This window comes from Alosa alosa, chromosome 8, assembly GCF_017589495.1.
Source record: "Alosa alosa isolate M-15738 ecotype Scorff River chromosome 8, AALO_Geno_1.1, whole genome shotgun sequence".
NCBI classification, from domain to species: Eukaryota; Metazoa; Chordata; class Actinopteri; order Clupeiformes; family Clupeidae; genus Alosa; species Alosa alosa.
In genome coordinates this window covers 21,149,403-21,165,562 of record NC_063196.1, presented here as the reverse complement: position 1 = coordinate 21,165,562, position 16,160 = coordinate 21,149,403, and the positions used below count along the sequence as shown (strand labels likewise).

At 43.2% G+C, this 16,160-nt stretch overlaps 2 protein-coding genes across 2 annotated transcripts; both read right to left on the bottom strand.

The window, feature by feature from the left end:
* Positions 1 to 4,298: 4,298 nt before the first annotated feature.
* On the bottom strand, positions 4,299 to 7,233 carry gjd2b (gap junction protein delta 2b). Its single transcript, XM_048250625.1, has 2 exons — positions 6,668 to 7,233; positions 4,299 to 6,192 (listed from the first exon to the last, which is right to left on the bottom strand). The coding sequence occupies exons 1-2, from the start codon at positions 6,742 to 6,744 to the stop codon at positions 5,349 to 5,351; spliced, it is 921 nt and encodes a 306-aa protein (XP_048106582.1). The 5' UTR covers positions 6,745 to 7,233; the 3' UTR covers positions 4,299 to 5,348.
* A 787-nt stretch (positions 7,234 to 8,020) lies between these two features.
* Positions 8,021 to 11,598, bottom strand: actc2 (actin, alpha, cardiac muscle 2). Its single transcript, XM_048250207.1, has 7 exons — positions 10,612 to 11,598; positions 9,886 to 10,030; positions 9,454 to 9,778; positions 9,176 to 9,337; positions 8,897 to 9,088; positions 8,507 to 8,688; positions 8,021 to 8,379 (listed from the first exon to the last, which is right to left on the bottom strand). Exons 2-7 carry the CDS (start codon positions 10,012 to 10,014, stop codon positions 8,236 to 8,238), a joined length of 1,134 nt encoding a protein of 377 aa, XP_048106164.1. The 5' UTR covers positions 10,015 to 10,030; positions 10,612 to 11,598; the 3' UTR covers positions 8,021 to 8,235.
* Positions 11,599 to 16,160: the final 4,562 nt, after the last annotated feature.

The following is a 16,160-nucleotide window of genomic DNA, read 5'->3' as shown; positions in this document are numbered from 1 at the left end:
ACTGTTGCTAAATTTAGGCCCTATAACTTTTCTCCCCTAGCAATGGAGCCTAACCACCACAAAACAGATTTTTTTAGCATGAGCGCAAATGGCTAATGGCCTCTTTCTCGCTTTCTCCCTAAATTAGGCAATGTCTCACTCTACAAGGCAATTACCCTGATGAGTTACTGATGACCTCAGGAGCAGGAGAATAGGGATAGATGCTGGGCTAGATTAGTTAAACAGATTAAGCCAGTAAATCCAGCATCAGTCCAGGCTTTCGCATTTGCCTCAGAAGCCTTGCTCAGCAAGTGTGATATCTCACATTCAGCTAGCGCAGAAGTAACAGGGGATAAGGCATTGCATAATAATTGTTGAGCTGTTTGAGTTCATGGAGGCCAAAAGCTTCTCTGCCGTTATTATCAACACCTTTTTTGATGATGCTTCTGCTAATGATAACGATAGCATTCACAACACAGATTAAGCCTCGGCTGTGTGGAAAATGGCTGCTGCTTTTTGAGGCCGCACTTCAAACAGAGCCCTCAGCTCCCAAAGAAAGAACTGATGGAGGAGGGAAAGAGTGGACGCCATGGGGGCTCTCAACCCAGCAGGGCTTCTTAAATCCCGCAGGGAGAGCTGCTGGTGGCGGAGAAGGCTAGTCTACTGGCGGGCGGGCGGATCGAAATGAGCTTTATAGGCTTTTAATTAGCCATCGCTAGGCAGAGCTGGCACCTGCTAAAGGTGTGCTGGGACAGTCGCTCGGTTGTAGAATAACAGATGTCGCTGAAACCGATACTAAGAATGAGCCTTCAAGTCATTCCAGGTTTTTAAATGGAGTATGCTTTGCAACGAGTCTGTGAAACTCTCCATATAACCCACAAGCATTAGTGAAAATGTTTATCAGTGCAATGGAAATAGGAAATACAACACTGTAAAAACAAAAACATTTGTTAAACGCTGACAAGGAACTCTGATGTTGCTGAGGTTTGTAGATTCATTCATGTTCATCTGAATAGTATTTTAGCTGACTGCTGGCAGTGACTGTGGTGGTCCTCTCTGGAGATGATCTATATGTGTACAATTCCCTCTGAAGGGTGCCTCACTATTATATCACCTGTGGCATTCCTGGAAACCGTGAGCTGTAATTTTGTTCTTGCTACAACTATAAATCTGTGGCTGAGTGGGTCTCTGCGACCTTATAGAAACCTCTGAGTCTCCTGGGCACAGTGCCCAGTGCCCAGTTGGCCTCAAGGACTCCCACAGGCACGATGCCTGCACTCACTGCTCCTTTTCCTCGTCATCATGTGCCCTTTTTTAACCGTCCTCTGGGGAGGACAAGGGATGCCAAAGCACCTTTCATAGTGTTGGTTCTTCTCCACACATATGCTTTACATTATATTTCTTCTCCACACATATGCTTTATATGATATTTCCTCTCCACACATATGCTTTATATGATTTTTTTTCAGTATTTATATAATTTTTTTGTATTTAAACACCGCTTTTGTCCACTTTTGGCATACGCTGCAGGTCTGCATTTAGATTTTACCTTATCATTTGTTTTTATCATTGTGTGTGCTCTCTGGACATTGACTCCATGACATGATTATTGTTATCAAGTTCTAGTAGCTGAGCTTCATGAACACACTTTGAAACAAATATGTAAGTATGATATCTGTATACTTCCCTCTGTTTTGCCTGTGTGTGAAATGCCTGTGCTCCACAGCAATAATCCCTCAAGGCGATGCATTCTTTTGTCAAAAAATGGAATGTATGGTGGAGGTGTTTTGATCATTTTGAAATCCCTCGCACTGTAATAATGTTTCAGGTTTGACAGAGGATGGAAGATGAAGCCTCATGGGATTGGGCTCCAGGACCCACGTCTCTCCCATACACTGCCTGCCGAGCACTTTGATGCCTTAATCTGCCATACCACGAGAAAGCCCCCTGAACAGACTGACACATACACACACAGTCACACACAAACTCTAGCAGTCATATATGCATATGACTAAACACACACACAGAAAGACCCCCATAATCATACTCACTAACACACACACACACACACACACTCACATGAACACATACACACATACATGCATAAACTCTCCCACTCACATATACTGTACATACACCTAAACATACACACACACATAATGGCACACACACACACACATACACTCTGCAGTCACATTGAATTCTGAAAGAAGAGATGCACAGAATCACATGCATGGGAAAGGTGCTTTTAGCCTCCTGCTATTGTATTCTTTGCTTGACAAAACTACATGGCACTATGTCTAGCACTCAATTATACAAAAGCTTTTAAGACAGTTGTATGCATTTCCACCAGAAAGAGAGAGAGAGAGAGAGAGAGAGAGAGAGAGAGAATAAAACTATAAATAAATGCAGGCATATTTGAATACATGATTCAAGGGCAGTGCCAAATCAACCCATTAAAGTTATAATCAATTTTCAAACCATATGCTAATGTCTCCAATCAACAGTATGAGCAAACAGTATTTAGCCCTCAGGTGAGGCTGATGCTTTATGTGTTACACACAATTGTGGATCTCCAGGCTCGCCAGTGCGCAGGTCTCTGTTCAAGAGCACGGCATAAAATATTTGCGAGAACGACAGAGACGACTCAGTGGCTATCAGTACTCCCATCTAGCGTGTGTAGCATGAATATTTATGATGAGTATAAATGTATGTATTTATGTATGTATGCATGTCTAACTGCCTGCTCTTTGCTCTTATAGAGAGAGAACAGAGGGATCGTGAGGGAGAAAGACAAGAGAGAAAAAGAAAGAAAAAGAGAAAAATAAATGTGGTCTTTGCGCAGAAAGTAGATATGGGCCATGATGTAATGATGTAAAAGCAAACAGTGGTATAGGCGGCCGAGTGGGGAATTGAATTGTTTATTAATGTAACATTAGTTTTAGATGTCTTTTGAAATACTTTCCCCTCTAGGCCACCATTAGAAGCATTAGCACAATCATTCAGTGGGCCATTACATATAATCATGACCTGTATACCGGGCAGACTTTTGACAAGGCCAGTATCTGCACACAGCGTCCTACAGCTGTGTGAAATGAGGAAATGAGTCCTTTTGTGTGGACTGTTCTGTACACAGAGTTTGGGACAGCAGGTCTTTGCAGCGCAGGTTACTGAAGTAGTCCCCCACAGACATGATAGGGATGGAGTGAGGAGGAAATGGATGGATGTGTTTGGTGTGTGTGTGTGTGTGTTGTGTGTGTTGTTCAGGGTGGACTTTGTCGTGCTCGCCTGGCGTCAACGAGGAACTGGAGGTCCCTGCTGAATTCCAGATTGATCTGTCAAGGCCTCTCTCTTGCACACGCTTCGATTTTTTTCTCTGCCCCCCACAACCACCACCCAATGCCTTCCTTCTCCTCCTCCTCCTCCTCTTCATCCCTCTGCTCGCTCGCTCTTTGCAGAGTCATCTTGGTGTCCCAGGAGGAGCGGGGGAGGGGAGGGTGGTGTCGTGGAGAGGGAGGAGAAGTGGTTTGGGGGGTGGCGGATGGGTAGGAGTGGGGCGGGTGTGGGGGTTTCAGAGCGCTGCTGGGGGGCGCGGGGGGTGCAGCCTTCAGCACTTTTGTCCCTGACCTTGGTGAGGCAAGCTGCACAGCGCGGGCCCTGCTCCTCTCCTCGCCTCACCTGCGAGGGCGCGTGTGGTGATGGGGAGTGTAGCGGAAGTTGAAAGGGGGGTGGCAGGGGGGTGGGGGGGGGGGCAGTGGTGTGGGGTAGGAGAAGGAGCAAGAGGAGGGGGAGAAAGGCAGGGGAGGGGGAGCAGGGGTTGGTGGTTGCATCCCCAGACCAAGTGACAGGAGCGTCCCACAAGGGAGCACAGCCCCCAAGCTCTGCCTCCTCCACCCCTCACCTCCCCCCACCTCCTCCCAGCGGATGGCGCTGTCATAAACACAGTGTCAGCTACCCGCGGCACGGAGAGCCATGAAAGGCATGACTTTCTGTACCTGGATCAGGTTCATCCCCTCCGCTGCTGACGCGGGAGAAAGAAACAGGAGGGGCATCTAAGCTTTTTAAGCCCCTGCTGGAAATGCGAGAAGAATAATGTGCGAAAAGGGGGGTTGGTGCAGCAGACAGAGGGCACTTGCCACAGGCCCACTCAGGAGCACTGCACTGTGGAGTCAGAACGTCTGCACATTCCTTTACGGCCTGACATACGGAAAGGAGAGCTTGTGATGTTCTGTACTACTAGTAGTAGGTTAAACTAAAGGGGGAAATCTTGTCAAGCACAGGTGCAAAATGCAAAAAGGCAAACACACGTCACACCAAAGTTGGGTACATGAATTCCACTTTTCTTTTTATTTTTGCACATTAATATATGTTTTTTTGTTTTTCTCTATTTCTTTTCACATCAACAGATTGCATCATTAAATTTTTGGGGAAAATGGTAGCACCAGGGGCCTGTCAACCTGTCCCCTTTACTTAAATACTGAATCATATTTAAATTGTGCTGTTTTCTTTTCGAGTTATTTCTCATAGATATACTCGTAGAACACATAAGGATTATGGCTTCTTCAGTTATACAAATAAAATATGAATATTAGCTTACCATTTCCATTTTACCCATGTCAATATAAATTAAAGGGACAGATTTTAGCATCTGGTGTCATCCACTCGTGGACTTTATCTTTCATGATGAATAGTATATTCTCTCTATGTAATATGTGTATATCTATGTACATGTATGGCACTTGAATACACAGAAGCAACAGAACACATTTTTTCACAAATGGAAGCAAAATGGGCGCTTTGGTATAAAAAAATAAATAAAATTAACAAGTCGCAGACGTTAGCGTGTGCAGTAGTCTCCAAGCTATCGTTCTGCTACTCGGCTTTAAAGCAATGGAGTGACAGTTTATGTTAAGGTCGATGGTGTGAGCGCAGGCAACCAAAAACATAGAGAATGAAAATAGGCTACTGTATATAGAAGCTACTGTAAGTTTGATGCCAAATGGAAATTCGTTAATAAATACCAAGAAAACATATATATGGTGTGAGAGGTTTGTCGTCTGGATGATGTCAAAACCGGTGGTAAGTTCACTGTAAGAACACCTTCATCTCATTAATCAGGTACGTTTGGCTCGTCATATTTAGTGCAATATGTATTTACCCCCACGTTCAGTGCCTTTTTTTCATAAATATGACAAACAAACGTTTGGTCCGTTTGTTTTTTAAATTGTCTGTACAAGACAAATTAAATTGATCTACCCCACCTACTTCAGAGGAAATTGGTGAGATGAACTATCCAACACATCATTATTTCTGTTTTGTCTCAATACAGCTGTTATCCACCATGTTGACCCCCAGCAGCCTGATAGGCGCTACACATAGGCGGAGTCACTCGACTGAGTGCGACCGAAATTGGGCATGCTCATTCGCGGCAAGTCTTTGTTTCTGATCTCGTAAATTGACTTTCTCCTAGCCTGTACACCCCTCACAGCTGTTTTGATTTTCCTCCAGCCAAGGTGGTTGAGTTCTGCGAGGTTCAGGACCACACATATCCCACTGACGGCGAACATGAAGACCAGAAACACGGTCTTCTCCGTTGGTCTTGAAACGTAGCACTCAACATCTTTGATGCAGGGGTATCGATCACATTCATACACGGCAGGGACATTGAATCCGTAGAGGAAGTATTGACCCACTAAAAACCCTATCTCTAGCGCGTTTCGAAAAACGACCTGGATGATGTAGAATCTTGAGATGCCTTCTTGACGTCTCATTTTGGACTTGGTAGTTCTCATGACTGAACTAGGCATCTCCTTCACTTCAAGACAATCCGTCTCGGATTCTTTTGTTGAGTTCTCCGTGTTCTGTAATACTCCGTTCACAATTGTGTTCTTGATCTTTTTACTGTCGTCTCTTTTCATAGAATCCTGGTCCTTGTCCAGAGAAAGGTAAACAGTGGAGAACCTCCGCTCCTTCTGCTTTGCCGACTGGTGCACGGAGTAGGTGATAAAACAGAGACTGGGGGTGCACACCATGATGATCTGGAATACCCAGTATCTGATGTGGGATATTGGGAATGCTTTGTCGTAGCAAGCCTGATTGCAGCCTGGCTGTAGCGTGTTACACACGAACATGGACTGCTCGTCGTCGTACACCGTCTCTCCCACTATAGCAACTATTAGAATCCGGAAGATCACTACCACTGTTAGTAGGATCCTAAAAAAGTGAACAAACAAAGATTTTCAGTCAGGTCATAATATGAATGCAGAGTGACATTATGAAACAGATGAAAGACATAAACACTTTGCTGAAAATAATCGAACTAATGCTTTACGCCAGCCATAAATCCGTGGAGCTGTCCAGTGCTGAAAAGACCCTCACCTTGGGAGCGCTCAGAAGTACAGCTCTAACCTGAATCGTGAGCAACATGCTTTATAAATGTTTACAACGAACTCTAAAATGATTGAAAAATGCTTTAGATACATGTCATATATCAATATAGGCTACTTCATAGAAAAACACGCTATCTCCAAACGTCGTATCGTACAGACTGGAGGTAATGTTATATGTTTTACTTCGAGGCGCTACAAGGTAAAGCTCTGCAATTGAAGGTGTAGCAACTAGTTTGCTGTGATTACTATGTACTAGGCTTGCCCAGGTGTTTCAACTGTCTTTCCAGTTTTTCTCTTACCTTCCGATCATAGTAGAGTGCTGCTGGACAGCAGCCTCTAACAGCCGCTCTAGTATCGTCCATTCCCCCATTGTCATTCGGATGATGTGTTAAAACTCTTTGCTAAAAAGAAAATGTATATCTACTCTCGTTCCCTGTCCTCTTCTCCGCACGCTCTTATTGTATTTGGCGAATGCATTGATCACGCGCGTATGCTGCCCCCTTGCCTCTTGCGCTTCTAACAGAGGCTTGCACGACGACCCAGCACTTTTGCTCGCGCAAGACTGAAGTGCTGATTAGTATAAAGCCCTCCTATTTTCGATCTGCCGAGCAGGACGATAGGTCGCGCAGAGCCTGAATGGACGGACGGGGACTTCAGTATAATGTTTGGCTTGCGCTAATCCTGCTTTAAGTAGACCCCCCTCCCTCGCGTCACGCGCAGACAGGTTGTTGGAGAGCTAACCAGGAGCACTAGCATTTCTCGGTTTCTTTATTCTCCGAATATGCCAAACTGCACCAGATTAATCGGTAATAAATGGAGTGGTGAGTGGTGTTTCAGCCAAATCAGCTGGGATGTCCAACGGCCGCTGCACACGCAAAACCGTGACAGACCGATGACAGCACGGTTTCAGAGACAGATTAAAGTCATCGTCTCTCTCTCTCTCTCGTTCTCTTTTTCTCTCTATCTCTCTCCCTCTCTCTCTCTGAAACACTGAAGACAGAGAGAATGAATTTGTTGTTGTAACTGAATTGAAAACATGATTTATTGATTGATGTAGGCTATTTACTGAGGTTTCATCTTGACTTGTGATTAGCGTGGAAGTGTTTTATATTTGCTTAAGTAAGACTCTCACACCTGGTAGCCCTTCTATTTATACTCTATGTTTTCTGACAAAACAGCTGTCTTCTCCTGAAGCAAACATTTGTTGTGTTTAGGGGACGATAATGCCTTAGATAAACTTGACTCAGTGAGAGTACTCTCCTGAGTGGGTAATCGCTTTACACGGCTGCACGAGTGCTTTCAAAAATAGAAACAACTCGTTCGACTGTCTCCGGTGGTGTGCTGAGCACACGCGCTTGCATTTAACCCGTTTCCGTCTTTTTTCTTTTGCAAAATTGCAATTCTGATGTAATGCCTAATTTTCCTCATTCAAATGCACCCTGCTCATTTGCATCTGATGCTCACATTAGTTTCCACCGTTTCCTCCTAGAAAGCATCTATTTTTAGCACTGGTGCTAATTGAATCAGTGGAGTGTGGGCTCTGTTCCAGGTGTCATTGAACTTCCTCAGTTCACTCGTTGGAACCAGAGGTATTAAAACGCGCTGATGTGATTTCACACTCATGCACGACACATTTAAAGAAACCAATTGCGTTACAAGTCCCGGGTCTTGTTTATTTTATAAAGCAATAAATATCCACATATAAATTAATTTATAAACCAGAAAATGTCCACATATAAATTGCAATTCGGTGTAAACATACTGTACAAGAACAAAAAGCAAAGGAGGGCTGCCTGAGGAACAGGCGGAGGTAATGGTGAGAGTTTTTGGCATTCATAAGCGGTGAAGACCAGCAGCGTCGAGTTGTTTAGAAGCATTTCCTGTGGACGATGGAGGGGCCAGCCTCGTCGTACTCCTGCTTGCTGATCCACATCTGCTGGAAGGTGGACAGGGAAGCCAGGATGGAGCCGCCGATCCAGACGGAGTACTTACGCTCAGGAGGAGCAATGATCTAAAGAAGGGAAGTGGAATTGCTTTTAGTTAACGTCATGTCTTCGTACATCTTTAACATTCAGGGAGTATACTTGTAATCACAATAAAACACATTACTCAAGGTTCAACTGACAGACGACTCTCACCTTGATCTTCATGGTGCTGGGGGCCAGAGCGGTGATTTCCTTCTGCATGCGGTCAGCAATACCAGGGTACATGGTGGTACCACCTGAGAGGACGTTGTTGGCGTACAGATCCTTGCGGATATCAATGTCACACTTCATAATGCTGTTGTAGGTCGTCTCATGGATACCAGCAGATTCCATACCTGTTAGAATGAGGATAGATTGACAGCCGTGATCAGTTGCAGCAAAGAACCGATGGTGCTGAAATGGACAGCTCCCATTACATTCAGGGTGGATAAAAAGAACAATCAAAATAATAGCATTACAAATTTAAATCTAATGTTTTGGCATCGACATGTCTGTAAACTAACAGTCTAGGCTTAACATGCAGTAACTGTTAACAAAACACACCAATGAAGGAGGGCTGGAACAGGGTCTCGGGGCAGCGGAAACGCTCGTTGCCAATGGTGATGACCTGGCCGTCAGGCAACTCGTAAGATTTTTCCAAGGAGGAGGAAGAGGCAGCGGTGGCCATCTCATTCTCGAAGTCCAGAGCGACGTAGCACAGCTTCTCCTTGATGTCACGCACAATCTCACGCTCAGCTGTCAAGTTAAAATATTAGTCGATAAGTCGATGATGGAGTGAAACTACAGTGTGGTGAGAATTACATTTCAACGTGTCTGACATACCAGTGGTCACGAAGGAGTAGCCACGCTCTGTCAGGATCTTCATCAGGTAGTCAGTCAGATCGCGACCGGCCAGATCCAGACGCATGATGGCGTGGGGAAGAGCGTAACCCTCATAGATGGGGACGTTGTGGGTCACACCATCACCGGAGTCCAGCACAATGCCTAATTAAGATAAACGATGTTTGAACACCTCAATAATAATAAAAAAAATGTTTTGTTATGGTTTGTTTTGTTAAAATCACACCGTTGTGTTAAAATCAAACCGCTCTTATACTCACCAGTGGTACGACCAGAGGCGTAAAGGGAGAGCACAGCCTGGATGGCCACATACATGGCGGGGACGTTGAAGGTCTCAAACATGATCTGGGTCATCTTCTCCCTGTTGGCTTTGGGGTTAAGTGGGGCCTCAGTGAGCAGGGTGGGGTGCTCCTCGGGGGCAACACGCAGCTCGTTGTAGAAAGTGTGGTGCCAGATCTTCTCCATGTCGTCCCAGTTGGTGATGATGCCGTGCTCGATGGGGTACTTCAGAGTGAGGATACCCCTCTTGCTCTGGGCCTCGTCACCCACGTATGAGTCTTTCTGACCCATACCCACCATCACACCCTACAGTACACAATGGGAAACAATTCATTAAAACGTGCCAACAGTTGTCGTTATGCTAACAGCCCAAGTAGTGTATTGTTAAGGCACCAGAATATCGCGGGTATTACCTGGTGACGGGGGCGACCGACGATGGAGGGGAAGACAGCGCGGGGAGCATCGTCTCCAGCAAAGCCAGCCTTCACCAGGCCGGAGCCGTTGTCGCACACAAGGGCGGTAGTCTCGTCGTCGTCACACATGGTGTTGGATGGGGATCTAATGTCAACAGAGAGCACAGCTGTTTGAACAAATGGCGAGTAAATGAGCAGAAAATAGAGTTGCTGTTGTGAGACACCCATACACATTAGAGCCTCAGACTGTTTACATTTCACGCACATAATCTTCTCATTTCTAGACACACACAAAGTTAGGAAGAGGCCACGAAAATTCAACATGTGATGAATATCTGATACATTAGTCGATATTAATCGATTCACAATCGTTTCATAATGCCTTCATGATAGTGCTCTCTTCTACAGAAACATTAATAGACTTAGCCTATAAGCATATTGTTTACACTACAATAACTTTTATTGTGAAAACAAAACAAAACAGATATGTACAATAACTTAAAACTTAACATTTTAAAAATAAAAAAGTTAAATTTAACTTAATTGAAAGTAAATTAGGCAAATGTCTTCAGGCGCTCCCAGTCTTCATTTTTTTGAGGTTCACCGCTAATAACGTGGTATTCCCTCTGAGAATTTTGTAAGGAAATACAGTCAAGTCTAGCTGTCTTGTAATTGACTTCCACTGACCGAGCAGACGTCTCAGAAGCACCAGGTCTATTTACTCACCAGTTCAGCACCAGAAGTCGCTTCCTGAGGGTGAGCTGTGGTAAAAGTGCAATAGGCCCACTCCCAATATATACTCAACAACAGGCTCGGCACACGGTAGACCTCCTTCTCCTTATTTGGTAGCTCCTGCGCCATTGAGAGCTAAGTGGCCATGAATGGAAGGGCGCGTAGCGGGGAGGCCCCACAGCAGCAACCTGGACCCACGCCCATGTAAGGAATGGGGGGTGGGAGAAGCCTGGTCATCTCAGCGGGGGCGCAGAGCGGTGTTTTCATCGCAACAAATAGGAGGGCAGCCGTAAATGACTAACTGCTCAAGTGCTCATGCCAAAGACCTTCTCTGACCCCCCTTAAACATGATTTATTTTACAGTACATCCCTATATTCCTATTGTGTTTGAGGGGAAAAATGACTGATGTTGGTGAAGAATTTTTGCGCTTATTTAATCATGCCAAGTTACATTAAATGGTTTGCATGCCATGTAAATGCCATGGGCTATGATTAGTTCATTCATTTCTTATGATCAGACTGAATTTCATTTCTTGTGACTAATAGGCACAGACATGCTGGATTATGTCATAAGAGACAGTGCTCACTCCCTGGGGATGCCTGAAGGACTACTTAACAATGATAGTAATGTACTTATTTGACAGTGCCCATTCAACGGCCTAGTTCAGGGTCTCCATTTAAATGTCTGGCGTTATTGGGGAAATGCATCTTTAGACCCCTGGGTCACATGTGCTATATTCGTAAGCTTTGTCAAGTTGACAAGGAATCAAGAGTGTCAAAGTTCAAGGCAACAACTAGGCCTGTACATTCTCTCAGCACTGTATTTAGTAGGATCTCATGGGTGTATTTAGACTTCAGTTTGAAAGTTCAAGGAAATAGTGCCAGTGCTATCTTCTGAACAATTTAAAGAAAACTGCATTAACATAGATGTATTTAGAATTAATGACAGTATTGGACATTGAGGCGTGATGTGGTCACAGCCTACATCTGAATTAATCCTCACTATTTTTTTCCTGAAAGAATGAATCACAATGTCTATTCCACACACCACTTTTTCATTTAAATTCAGCCTTTCCATTCTTTTTCTTGGCAAACTGTTTTTATGAACGCACATGTTGTTGGTCTCTCTTACAGTATTTGTGACTTTGGATTCTTAGCTGCTGGAAATGTTTGAGAAGTGCACATAGGGTTACTGTAAACACCAGTTGTACTATAGACTGGAGGGCATTTCTGCCTTATGGTATCCAGGGTCACAGAAAGGATTGGAAGGAATGGGAACACTAACCCTCAGTTTAGACAAAGTCTTGATTCATTAGTTACAGCTCCAGGAATTGTTTAGGGTTGAGTGTTATATTTTTTCTTCAGGCACTGCATGGTGTCCAGAGGCTTAATTGTGTAAAGATGGCTGCCGCTATCTGGCCTTCATCATTGGCTGATGCCAGAACACACCCAGAATTGTGGTGAGATACAGATTACTTTCTATATGCATATAAACATTGAGACAAACCATACTGTTTTTCTGTATTAATCATTTAACATCTGGGCCTGTTCCAAACCAACCATGTTGTAATTTCTTCCCAATTTGGTCTGTAAGAAGAGACAGTTGAAACACACTGGTCACAGGTAGGCTTTGGTGAAGAATGACCACTTGGCCTTGGAATGCTAATATTTCTTTCTGTCCATGTCAGCAGGTGTGATATGTGGCCCCACTCTTGGGCAAAGTGTCTGCTTCTGCCAGTCATACAGGGGGACTTGTGGTGGTGGGACAGTGGCTGGACTAGCTGGGGGTTATAAGGGGGGTGGGACATACCGGCATCACGTGACGGACGGGCCAGATGATGTAACGTACCACCACCCAGTGCTTTGGCACATAATCCCCACATTCCCTGTCTGAGCATCTGTCATCTGGCTTGAGTTTCTCTGTGCAAACACTGGACATGGGTGGACGTAGAGGGAGCATGGTGCTGTTGGGCCCACAGAAATAGCAGCCGTCTGTTGAGGAATTGTCTTTGGGGGCAACAAGAGTCTGTGGCAGTGGTGGGGGTGGGAGTGGTGGTCAGTGACACAGTTTCTCCAGTGATCAGCGGCTACTGTCCAGCAGTTTGTCACTAGGCCATTGTTTCTTACAAATAAGGGAAACTTAGTACATACACAAATACAAGTACATGTAAGTACTTATTACTTATTACCGATCCCTCTTTTTCCTTATATCACTTTTTACTTTCAACTTATCTTTGGAAGCTCTTTTTGGAGTAATAAATAATAGTTCACTTTTGAATTATGATACAGTGTAAATATTGTTAGTTCTATAATCTCTTCTAAAACAATTCAAATGAATTAAGACCGAATTTCAGTATATCCTATACTCTTACTAACTTATGAATGTTGGAAACAGTGTCACGCTCATCCTCATTTCGATAATCTCCTTTTCTCAGATCCAACTTTTTTCTAATCCGTCACAGACCTTTAGAGTGTATTAATGGCCTCTATGTGAACCTTAATGATGATGTATGGATTTATTACTACAAAGCCGTATTAGGTATATGATCTTAGGCGCACACACACACAGATTTCGAGCAAGCACAATGTGAAAAGAAATAGACCATGATAGAATATTTTCTTATATTGTGTTTCATTTGTGTAAATGAACCATTTCAATTGGAAAAAAATTAGGAAATTAGAAATTAGAAAGCTATACGCCCCCCTCCCCCCCTGCTTTTCAGCCTAGACACAGAAAACCTCTTTGATCTACCCACATATCATTATGTCAGAGTTAATAAACTAGATCATCATTATAAGATGTCCGGCGTCAGGGATGGGTTTTGTTTCAGTCTGTTTAATCAAAGCTGAGAAACTGTAACCAAGAACGAGGCTTAGCTTTTACTAAGGAGGCCTATCCACTCACATACCATTTGTTCCTGTAATGCTGATGACGGTGAACACAGGCATATATTTCTCACCACCATGCATATTCATGTGGCAAGATGGGAAATGCTGTGAGCGGGAAGAAAAAAGGCTTTCTCAGCGTGGTGCATTCTTAGAAGCTAAAACACAGCCTGGCATGCAGGTATCAGGTCACAGCATGTTTCTACATATTCAGAAGTCCACTTTCATATAATATACTTGGAACAGTATTGATCCATAGAGCTAGATCAATACCTGTAGCACAGATTAGACCTATCATGTGTTATACTTCTCTGCTGTTTGGAATACATGAATAAATGCGGCATGTTACTTCTGTTGAGAGAAACACAGAGCCATGTATCCCATGTGTTTCATCCTCTGTCTCTCTCTCTCTCTCTCTTTTTCTCTCTCTCTCTCTCTCTCGCTCTCTTCCCGTTTGTGCTGCTTTCAGCCAATGCCGTTGATACCGGAAAGAAGCCTGTAAGCAACCTCCAAGTCTCTAAATAATGGAACACAACAAACGCTTTCCTTTTTCTTTTGTTGTTACCTGTTCTGCGCTTTTAGCTGGTGGGAAAACCTCCTCCCTTAAAGCAGAAAAGAACATTGATCTGAGCTCTCAGCTGCTCAGGCATCGGCTCGCCTTCCTGTGAATATCAAGTAGGCCAGATTGATTCATCATCATCGTTTAAGAGTCTTGTCATTTTGAATTGTATTTCTTCACAGGCCATTGGTCTCATGTTTAAAATAGAGAGAGGTCTTAGAAAGTGTATCCTATTGGTGTTTTGTACGAACAAAGTAAGCCCTAAATTATTCAGATACTAGCCTAGTTATTTGGGGGAAAGCACTGTATGAAAATACATGTTTTGAAAATGAACATCTACTCTATATTAGAGTAGTGGAAATGCTTTACACTGGAGTGTTATGCAAAAGGCAAAAGGGGTTTCACATGACCATTTGTAATGGTCTAAAAAAACGAGGTGCAAAAATTCCAAAATATATCATATTTGTGTCATATGTTGAATCAAATTTTCTGACATATTGAATTGGTGAGACTTAATGTCACCATCATAATCATGTCAGAATAGAAGAAAACATTATAATGTGTAGGCTCAGGGGCGCAGGACCAAATTGTGAACACAAACCCATAGTGAGATCGGATTGCCACCTCTGACCCACTCATATTTTAAACTTGCCAGAATATTAAGATAATACCATTGATTGTTTTCAAACAATTGTTTTCACTACTTGGGCCAATGGTAGAATACTGGTCACTACTTGGGCTAATGGTAGAAAAAAGCAACATGGGATGTTGATATTTTATGAAGCCATGAATGAATCATCATGCCTATGATCCAAACATAGACTACATGATCAAATATCCTAGTTAGGCCTACTTAAATTGTCTGGTATAAACCAAATCAACTCTCCACTGTATGTTTGCAGTTAATATTTATGCAACGTTAGAACTTAACAAGTGTTGGCTTAACAAGTTACCAGTCCAAAACACACAGAAACAGAAACAACAGAAAGTTGCCTTTATAATCAGCTATTTGTTCCAACAGCGTTTAAACAAAGCATTTATAAAATTGAAAAAAAAAAAAAAACACATAAGAAGTAAAATAAAATACTGTTACTGTAGTGACTGTATCACATTATCCCAAGCTTCAAAGTGCTCCCCACGTCTGTGACAGGCAGGCGTGACACCATAAATTCTCAGCTTGTTTATACCCCACACTGAACGATAAGAACGCTTAGGCCCATCACTCTGGGGTGTGGTAGCCTACTCTCTGGGATTTATGCACCAAGGTAACTGAAGTATCCAATTTGTGTCTTGAAATTATGTTTGAAATAAATGTCTTAGAACAAAAACGTTGATAGACTTGTATTTTATAGTTAGGCTAGTGAAAACGAGTTGATAAGTAGGCTAGTTGAGTTTGTTATCATAAACATAACAGCTAACGTCATGTTGAGCAGGAAGAGTTGAGCACTAGGCTACCATAAATCCTCAAATTATGGCCGGGATTGATTCTATTTATAGCAGGACAAATAAAGGCAGGTGCCCATATACAAGACAGGGTAACAATTGCCTACCATACCAACAATTGCCATCAGTCCACTAGAAGACATTGTTCGATTTAAGTCAATGAAATAACCTCTTCTTAATATTTTATTATATGTTGTATTGTATTGTATTATGTTGGTTGGATTAATAGCCTACGGTTGGCAAAGAAAAGTCATTTTCCTACCATGGGTCTCCAACACACGTTCTCAAGCTCATTCTCTTGCCGCCCCTTTCGAGCTAATTGCCAGAGGCTGAAGCCTACTACATTTAAACACAATTGTTGCGACTCAAGGCATTCCAGCCTACAAATGTTATTTAAAAAAAATACTAAATCATGCATAATTAAACAATAACTCAATTTAGGCTACTTGGCTACGCAAAAAGGTTTCCATTACAGCACAACCCCATATTCAATGAAGGGCTGCCTTGTCTCGCAATAAACAGCAGTGGAAATCCCAACACTTTTTCAACTGCATGAAACTGTGAACCATCAAATATCTTCCAGATTTCAGTGCCCATCAGTCCCAACATTTAGCAATATAATCAAACAGTCCAAAAGTACATTAAATCCCAAACC

Excerpts from the sequence above, each read along its gene's own strand:
- gjd2b (XM_048250625.1), bottom strand. The coding sequence starts at position 6,744 with ATGACAATGGGGGAATGGACGATACTAGAGCGGCTGTTAGAGGCTGCT. Across the intron at positions 6,193-6,667 it reads CACTCTACTATGATCGGAAG|GATCCTACTAACAGTGGTAG; the intron begins GTAAGAGAAAAA and ends TCACTTTTTTAG.
- actc2 (XM_048250207.1), bottom strand. The coding sequence starts at position 10,014 with ATGTGTGACGACGACGAGACTACCGCCCTTGTGTGCGACAACGGCTCC. Across the intron at positions 8,689-8,896 it reads GTTCCAGCCCTCCTTCATTG|GTATGGAATCTGCTGGTATC; the intron begins GTGTGTTTTGTT and ends TCATTCTAACAG. Across the intron at positions 8,380-8,506 it reads CCAGCACCATGAAGATCAAG|ATCATTGCTCCTCCTGAGCG; the intron begins GTGAGAGTCGTC and ends TCCCTTCTTTAG.